Below are 8,741 nucleotides of genomic sequence, written 5' to 3' on the forward strand. Positions count from 1 at the left end.
CCCGAAGATGAGGACCCGGATGACGACCTGGATGTGTGACCCCCCCCATCCCCCCCATTGGTTATTATAGGCCCTACATTAACACTGCAGGGTTTTGGTAGGACCTACACAAACAATGCAATAAAACCGCTGTGTTTTGCACCCCCCCGCATTGTGTGGTCAATAGGGGGTGATGTGGGGCGGGGGAGGCCTAAATCTGCCCCATAGAACCCCACAAACCAGCCCCATTGCACCCCATAGCCCCCCAATAACGCTTCGTTATAGGGCGGGCGGGCGCTAGGACCCGGCGCTGTCGTCCTGAAGCCGCGCAACCTCGCCTCTCATTTGCATAACCACGCCCACCTCCGCGGAGACACCGCCTTTGATTTACATAACCACGCCCCTCTCCCCTTTCACCCTTCCCATTGGCTTCTCGCCCCTCCCTCCACGCATGCGCCGTCTCCTTGGCGCCGCTCCCGCGCCCCGGAAGCGCTCCACCGGAAGTGACCCCCGGCGGCGGCGCCAGCAGCGGCAGCGAGAGCGGCGAAGCCGCCGTTTACCGGCGGAGCTCTTCCCGCTTCCGCCGACGTCACTTCCGCATTGAGGCCTACCCGAGGCCTACACCGGGCTCCTTTCCGCTCCCCCATTGCCCGCCCGGTGCCGCCGCTGCCGCCTCCCCCGGGCCTCAAACGTGGGGCCCGGGGTCGGCTTTGGGGCCTGGAGCGCGAAGCTGGCGGAGCTAGGCCGGACCGGGGGGACCGGAACCGGAACCGGAGGGACCGGAACCGGAACCGGAGGGGGGATGATGCGGACCCAGTGCCTCTTGGGCCTCCGGACCTTCGTGGCCTTCGCCGCCAAGCTCTGGAGCTTCGTCCTGTACATGCTGAGGCGGCAAGTGCGGACCGTGAGTACCGGGGACGGGGGGGGCAGCGGCTTTGGGGTGAATTCCGGGGGTTTTGGGGTCTTTAGAGCCGGTTTTGGGGTGAATTCCTGGGGTTTTGGGGTCTTCAGGGCCGGTTTTGGGGTGAATTCCCGAGGTTTTGTGGTCTTTAGAGCCGGTTTTGGGGTGAATTCCGGAGGTTTTGGGGTCTTTTGGTGTTGGTTCTGGACGAGGACCCGGTTTTGGCATGAATTCGGGCAGTTTTGGGGTCTTTAAAGCTGGTTTTGGGGTGAATTCGGGAGCTTTTTGGGTCTTTAGAGCCGGTTTTGGGGTCTTTAGAGCCGGTTTTGGGGTGAATTCGGGAGGTTTTGGGGTCTTTACGGCCGGTTTTGGGGTGAATTCCGGAGGTTTTGGGGTCTTTAGAGCGGGTTTAGTATGAATTCGGGAGGTTTTGGGGTCTTTAGGGCTGGCTTTGGGGTGAATTCGGGAGGTTTTGGGTTCTTTAGGGCTGGTTTTGGGGTGAATTCGGGCTGTTTTGGGGTCTTTAGGGCCGGTTTTGGGGTGAATTCGGGAGGTTTTGGGGTCTTTTGGTGTCGGCTTTGGATGGGGACCCCGTTTTTGGGGTGAATTCGGGCGGCTTTGGGTTCTTCAGGGAATGTTTTGGGGTGTTTAAGGCTGGTTTTGAGGTGGTTTTGGGTGAAATGGGGTCGCTTTTGGAGGGGAAATCGGTTTTGGGGTGAATTCGGGCTGGTTTGGGGTCTTTTTGTGTTGGTTCTGGATGGGGACCCGGTTTGGGGGTGAATTCGGGAGGTTTTGGGTTCTTTAGGGCCGGTTTTGGGGTGAATTCGGGCTGGTTTGGTGTATTTATGGCTGGGTTTGGGGCTTTTATTGGGTCTTTTGGAGTCGGTTTTGGATGGAGACCCCGGTTTTGGGGTGAATTTGGGTGGTTCTGGGTTCTTTAGAGCCGGTTTTGGGGTGAATTCTGGCAGTTTTGGGGCATTTAGGGCCGGTTTTGGGTTGAATTTGGGCAGTTTTGGGGTCTTTAGGGCTGGATTTGGGTTCTTTCAGGACCGCTTTTGGAAGTGGAACCGGTTTTGGGGTGATTTCAGCTACTTTTGGGCCTGTTTTGGGGGGGGGAAGGCACCATAATGGTTGGGGGGGGTGGAACGGTCCATTATGGGCCTGGGGGGCAGTTTGGACTCTGCCATCTCCATTATGGGGGGGTCCCATTCATTATGGGGGGGGTCCCCATTCATTATGGACCCCCCCTTTGGTTTGAATGGTCTCTTCCTCCCCTTTGGGGTCCCTCTATGCTCTTTGGACTGTTCCATTTCCATTATAGGGAGGTCCCATTCATTATGGGGGGGGGTCCCCATTCATTTTGGACCCCCCCATTGGTTTGAATGGTCTCTTCCTCCCCGTTAGGGTCTTTCTATGCACTTTGGACTGTTCCATTTCCATTATAGGGGGGTCCCATTCATTATGGGGGTGAACCCCACTCATTATGGGGGGGGATCCCCATTCATTATGGGGGGTCCCCCTCACTTTGGGGTCCCCCCCATAGGTGATCCAGTACCAGACCGTGCGCTACGACGTCCTCCCATTGTCCCCCATCTCCAGGAACCGTCTCAGTGAGTTGGGGGGGGGGGCAACTGCAATGGGGATGGAGAAAGGTGGGGTTTGGGGACCCCCCATTGGGTTAAATGGGTTTGGGGTCCCCCAAACCCCCCAAAACCCCACAAAAACCCCAAAATCCCACCCATTGGGTTAAATGGGTTTGGGGACTCTTCCATTAGATTTAAGGGTCCCCCCATTGGGTTAAATGGGGTAGAGGACCTCCCCCATTGACTTTAATGGGGTTGGGAAATCCCATTCATTGACTTTAATGGGGAGGGGGTCCTTTTCTATTGACTTTAATGGGGTTGGGGCCTTTCCCATTGACTTTAATGCTGTTGGGGGCCTCCCCCCCCATTGACTTTAATGGGGTTGGGGTCCCCCTCTATTGACTTTAATGGGGTTGGGGTCCCCTTCCATTGACTTGAATGGGGTTGGGGACCTCCCCAATTGACTTTAATGGGGTTGGTGACCCTCTCCATTGACTTTAATGTGGTTGGTGACCCTCTCCTTTGACTTTAATGTGGTTTGGAACCCCTTCCATTGAGTTTAATGGGGTTGGGGTCCCCTTCCATTGACTTCAATGATGTTGGGGACCCCCCCATTGACTTTAATGGGGTTGGGGTGCCCCCCCCCTCCATTTACAGACCAGGTCAAGAGGAAGATCCTGGTGCTGGACCTGGATGAGACCCTGATCCATTCCCACCATGATGGGGTCCTGCGCCCCACGGTGCGGCCGGGGACCCCCCCGGACTTCATCCTTAAGGTGGGTCCCAACCATTGGGGGGGGGGTCCCAACCATTGGGGGTTTATGGGAGGGGGGGGTGCAATGATGTTGGGGTCCCATTGACCCCGCCCCCTTTTTTACCCCCCCCCCCCAAAGGTTGTCATTGACAAGCACCCAGTGAGGTTCTTCGTGCACAAGCGGCCCCACGTGGATTTCTTCTTGGAGGTGGTGAGTGAAGGCCTGAAACAGCCCGAAATCACCCTAAATGACCCTAAAACACCCCAAAATCACATCAAAATCCCTGAAATTCCCCCAAAATCACCCTAAAACACCCCAAAATCTCCCAAAACACCCCAAAATCACCCCAAATCACCCCATAATCACCTCAAAATACCCAAAATGCCCCAAAACACCCCTAAATTGCTCGAAAACATCCCAACATTGCCCCAAATCACCTCAAAATCACCCCAAAACACCCCCAAATCACGTCAAAACCCCAAATCACCCAAAATCACCCCAAATCACCTCAAAATGCCCCAAATTGCCCCAAAGTCAGCCCTAACCCTAGTCCCACACAAGTCTCCCCCAAACCCCCACTTTTTACCCCCAAACTGCCCCTTTTTACCCGCATATCCCCCCAAACCTCTCCTTTACCCCTGTATCCCCCCAACCCCCCTTTTTTACCCCATTGCCCCCATCCCCTCCCCCCCAAACCCCCCTTTTTACCCCTGTATCCCCCAACCCCCCCTTTACCCCCTTTAACCCCAAAATCCCCCCTAAATCCCCCATTTTCTCCCAAAAGCCCTGTTTTTACCCCTTTATCCCTCTGAACCCTCCCTTTTTACCCCCCTTTCACCCCTAAATCCCTGTCTTTTTACCCCCATCCCCCCAAATCTCCAATTTTCCCCCAAAACCCCTCTTTTTACCCCTAAATCCCCCCATTTTTACCCCCTTTCCCCCAAATCACCCATTTACACCCCAAAACCCCACTTTTTACCCCTAAACCCCACCCCCATCCCCCTTTTTACCCCCCCAACCCCCCCTTTTACCCTCATTCCCCCCAAACCCCCATTTCCCCCCCAAAACCCCCCTTTTTACCCCTAAACCCCCCCACCACCCCCTTTATACCCCCCCAACCCCCTTTATTTACCTCCCCATTACCCCCCCCCCCCAGGTGAGTCAATGGTACGAGCTGGTGGTGTTCACGGCCAGCATGGAGATCTACGGCAGCGCCGTGGCCGACAAGCTCGACAACAACCGCTGCATCCTCAGCCGGCGCTACTACCGGCAGGTGGGCGGGGCTTAGCCCGGAGGGGCGGGGCTTAACCCTAACGGGTGTGGCTTTACCCTAAGGGGCGTAACTTAACCCCTAAGGGGCGTTACTTAACCCCTAAGGGGCGGGGCTTAACCCTAAGGGGCGTTACTTAACCCCCTAAGGGGCGTGGCTTAACCCTAAGGGGCGGGGTTTTACTCCTAAGGGGTGGGATTGGACACAAAGGGGGTGGGGGTGCAACGAGCCACGGCCAATAGGGAGGGTGTGGGTGGGGGAGGGTGGTAACATGGAGGGGAAAGGGGGCGTGGTTTGGGGAGGGAGGAGGTGTGGCTTCAGGAGAAGGGCCAATGGGGAGGAAGGGGGCGTGGCTTCGGGAGAGCGGCCAATGGGGTGGAAGAGAGGGGAGAGGGCGTGGCTTGAGGGGAAAGGCAGGGGGTTGAGGAGCGCACCAATGGGAAGGGAGGGGTGTGGCTTGGGAGAGGAACCAATGAGAATGGAGGGGGAAGCCACTACGGGGGTGTGTGTGTGGTTTGAACCCAGGGGGCGTGGCTTGAGGTTAAGTGGAAGAGAGGGGCGTGGCTTGGCCAGGGGGGCGTGGTTTTTATGGGGTAGGGCTTTAGTAGGGCGTTAATGGAGTGAAAGGGCAAAGGGGCGGTGATTCAAAGGGGCGGGGCTTTAGGGTGGTCCAATGGGGGGGCGTGGCCTGGAGGGGGTCAAAGCGAGGCTGGGGGTGGGATCTTGACGGGCAGGGTTTAATAGAGGGGGCGTGGCCTGTTGGTTTGTGGGCGTGGCTTAGGCGTCCCCCCAATTGCCACAATGGGAAGGGGCGGAGCCTAACGGCTTAGCCCCTCCCTCCCCCAGCACTGCACGCTGGAGCTGGGCAGTTACATCAAGGACCTGTCGGTGGTGCACAGCGACCTCTCCAGCATCGTCATCCTCGACAACTCCCCCGGCGCCTACCGCAGCCACCCGGGTAGGGAACAGCACCCCCCAGCATTGGATCCTTCCATGGGAACCCCCCATTGGAACCCCCCTATTGGACCCCTCCATTGGACTGTCCCATTGAACCTCCCCCCCATTGACCCCCTCCATTGGAACCCTGTATTGGATCATCCTATTGGACCCTCACCATTGGACCCCCCCCATTAGGCCCCTCCATTGGACCGTCCCATTGGACCCCCCCCTCCAGGGGATCCCCCCATTGTACCCCCCCATTGATCCTCTCCATTGAACCCCCCCATTGAAGCTCTCCATTGGACACCCCCCCTGAACCCCCCTATTGAAACTCCATTGAACCCCCCCATTCAAACCCCATTGGACCCCCCCATTGATCCTCTCCATTGAAAGCCCCCATTGAACTCCCTCATTGAAATCCTCCATTGAACCCCACCATTGTACCCCCCCATTGAACTCCCTCATTCAAACCCCCATTGGACCCCCCCCCATTTTGCCCCCCCATTCAACCCCCCCCCCATTCAAACCCCCATTGGGCCCCCCATTGAAGTCCCCCCAATGTCCCCCCCCCATTTTCCCCCCCCCCAATTAACACCCCCATTGTCCCCCCCCCCAGACAACGCCATCCCCATCAAGTCCTGGTTCAGCGACCCCAGCGACACGGCCCTGCTCAACCTCCTGCCCATGTTGGATGCCTTGAGGTGAGACCGTACCATTGCACCCATAGCAGGGGGGGGTCCATGGGGATGGAAGAACCCATTCCCCCCCATACAACAGGGGGGGCTCATTGTATTTTACCCCCCCTCCTATTGCAGGTTCACTGCCGACGTCCGCTCCGTGCTGAGCCGGAACCTGCACCAGCACCGGCTGTGGTGACACCGAACCCCCCCCCACGACCCCCCCCCTTTAAAGGACAGTGCCAGCACCCCCCCCTCTTCCATCAACCACAATGGACTCTTCCAATGCTCCTCGGACCCCCCCCAATGGGGGGGGAAATGGACTCTTTGCTTGGGGGGGGGTTAAAGCGACCCCGAGCACCCCAAATCGGTGCTGTGGAGGGGGGGGGACGACACAAATGGGGGTTCCCCCCCTGCCCCCCTAATTTGTGAACATGGACATTGAATGGGGGGAGGTGGGGGTGTCCCCCCCCCATTTTGTTTTTAAAAGACCTTAGTCCCACACGCGGTGTTCTCGGCCTCTCTGTGCTATGGGGGGGGACCCCTTTAATATGGGGGGGCCCTTGGGACCCCCCCAAACCGCTTTAAACAACGAATTTGGGGGGGTTCCTTTAAAATCCCCCCCATCTCTATTAATGGTTCAGTCCATGCCGTCTCGTTGGCCACGCCCCCCCCGAGGGGGCGGTCACGTGGTGGCAGTGTTTACCTCGGCGCCGCGCCCACCGCGTGACCGGAACGGGGGGGGGTGGGGGGGGGAGCGTTCACGCTTACGTTAATTGCGGAGGCTCTGCCGTGAATTCTTTATTAATTAATCGGGTCATTAATTAGTTCCTTAATTAAGTTTGTTAATGAGATTATTAATTAGTCCGTCAATTAGCTCCTTAATCGGTTCATCCATTACAGACCTCCCGCCTCCACCACGCCAACCGCAGCGCGCCTACGCACTTTGCGTAGCGACGCGCATGCGCCGTGAGTGCACCACCCCCTTTCCCTTCCCCTTCAGGCGGCGCTACGTAAACTGCGTAAGGCGGGCGCTGTTGTCGTGGCGCCGGCGGGGCCGGACTCCGCCTCCTCTCCCCGGTTACCCCCCTCTTCCCCCCCCCCCTTTTTCTTCCGCCATTGCTGCCGGTACCGGTTCCTCCTCCGCCGCCGCCATCATGAAGTTCCTATACAAGGAGGAGCACCCGTTCGAGAAGCGCCGTTGTGAGGGCGAGAAGATACGCAAGAAGTACCCGGATAGAGTGCCGGTGAGCGGATATACCCCCCCCCGGAGCCCCTTTGGATCCGTCCGGTGCCGGTAACGATTAAAGGCCGTAAACCACCCCCCCGGTATCGATTTGGGCCTCCCGGAAGCCTTAAAGGAGCCTTTGGGGGTAGTCGGGGCCTTTCGGGCCTGGTCGGAACCTTCGGACCCCCCGGTTCCGCTTTGGGTCCGTTCGGGTCTTTCCGGTACCGCTTCGGGCGCGGTCGGAGCCTTCGGACCTTCCCGGTTCTGCTTTGGGTCCGTTCGGGTCTTTCCGGTACCGCTTCGGGCCTGGTCGGAACCTTCGGACCCCCCGGTTCCGCTTTGGGTCCGTTCGGGTCTTTCCGGTACCGCTTCGGGCCTGGTCGGAACCTTCGGGCCCCCCGGTTCCGATCCGGGTTCTTTGGGGCCCTTGCGGTCCTCGGGTTCGGGTCTCTTCGGGTGTTTCCGGCACCAGTTCGGGTTCTTAGGGCCCCTTCGGGTCTCGCCCCCGGTTCCGGTTCGGGTCCTTCCGGCACCGCTTCGGACCCGGTCGGAACCCTGGGGTCTTTTGGGGTCCTTCGGGCACCCCCGGTTCCGGTTCGGCTCCCTTCGGGTGTTTCCGGCACCGCTTCGTGTCCCCCCGGTTCTGATCCGGGTCCTTCGGGCCCCCTGGTTCCGGTTCGGCTCCTTTCGGGTCTTTCCGGCACCGCTTCGGGTCCGTTCGGGTCTTTCCGCCCCCGGTTCTGGTTCGGGTCCCTTCGGGTCTTTCCGGCACCGCTTCGGGGCCCCCGCCACCCCCCCCCTTCGGGTCCTTCGGCCCCCCCCCCCCCAACATAGCCCCCTATGGGAACGCTTGGTCCCGTTGGACCGTACCACTTCCAATAGAGGGGGGGTTCCCTTTAACCCCATCTCCCCATAGGTGATAGTGGAGAAGGCTCCTAAAGCCCGCATTGGGGACCTGGATAAGAAGAAATACCTGGTGCCATCGGACCTGACAGGTAAAGGGGGGTGGGGGGTACCCCTATGATGACGTCATGCGTGACGTCACGTGGGCCCTGTTTTGGGTTGATTCCTGCCTGTTTTGGGGCCGGCAGTGGGGCAGTTTTACTTCCTGATCCGGAAGCGGATCCACCTGCGGGCCGAGGACGCGCTCTTCTTCTTCGTCAACAACGTCATCCCCCCCACGAGCGCCACCATGGGGCAGCTCTACCAGGTGGGGCTATGGGGGGGGCTCTATGGGGGTGAATGGGTGTCTATGGGGGGGCTATGGGGTGTCTATGGGGCTGAATGGGTGTCTATGGGGGCTATGGGGTGTCTATGGGGCTGAATGGGCGTCTATGGGGGGCTATGGGGTGTCTATGGGGCTGAATGGGTGTCTATGGGGGGCTATGGGGTGTCTATGGGGCTGAATG

The 8,741-nt window shown here is 58.9% G+C and overlaps 2 protein-coding genes across 2 annotated transcripts; both read left to right on the top strand.

Moving 5' to 3' along the window:
• Positions 1 to 765: 765 nt before the first annotated feature.
• CTDNEP1 (CTD nuclear envelope phosphatase 1) lies at positions 766 to 6,327 on the top strand. The gene is made up of 8 exons (XM_061347083.1): positions 766 to 883; positions 2,424 to 2,490; positions 3,121 to 3,239; positions 3,357 to 3,428; positions 4,375 to 4,491; positions 5,335 to 5,446; positions 6,044 to 6,128; positions 6,243 to 6,327. The coding sequence occupies exons 1-8, from the start codon at positions 782 to 784 to the stop codon at positions 6,301 to 6,303; spliced, it is 735 nt and encodes a 244-aa protein (XP_061203067.1). The 5' UTR covers positions 766 to 781; the 3' UTR covers positions 6,304 to 6,327.
• Positions 6,328 to 7,222: 895 nt separating this feature from the next.
• Positions 7,223 to 8,559, top strand: LOC133208870 (gamma-aminobutyric acid receptor-associated protein; the record flags this gene model as incomplete). Its single annotated transcript, XM_061347084.1, has 3 exons — positions 7,223 to 7,351; positions 8,249 to 8,327; positions 8,424 to 8,559. Coding segments are annotated over exons 1-3 (305 nt in total), but the record flags the coding sequence as incomplete, so codon positions are not given.
• Between the last annotated feature and the right edge of the window lie 182 nt (positions 8,560 to 8,741).

The sequence above is a fragment of the Neopsephotus bourkii genome, unplaced genomic scaffold, assembly GCF_033783945.1.
Source record: "Neopsephotus bourkii isolate Nb327-2 ecotype Australia unplaced genomic scaffold, CSIRO-AGI_Nbou_v1 NB_291, whole genome shotgun sequence".
Taxonomy (NCBI): domain Eukaryota; kingdom Metazoa; phylum Chordata; class Aves; order Psittaciformes; family Psittacidae; genus Neopsephotus; species Neopsephotus bourkii.

Excerpts from the sequence above, each read along its gene's own strand:
- CTDNEP1 (XM_061347083.1), top strand. The coding sequence starts at position 782 with ATGATGCGGACCCAGTGCCTCTTGGGCCTCCGGACCTTCGTGGCCTTC. Across the intron at positions 5,447-6,043 it reads CGCCTACCGCAGCCACCCGG|ACAACGCCATCCCCATCAAG; the intron begins GTAGGGAACAGC and ends CCCCCCCCCCAG. Across the intron at positions 6,129-6,242 it reads CCCATGTTGGATGCCTTGAG|GTTCACTGCCGACGTCCGCT; the intron begins GTGAGACCGTAC and ends CTCCTATTGCAG.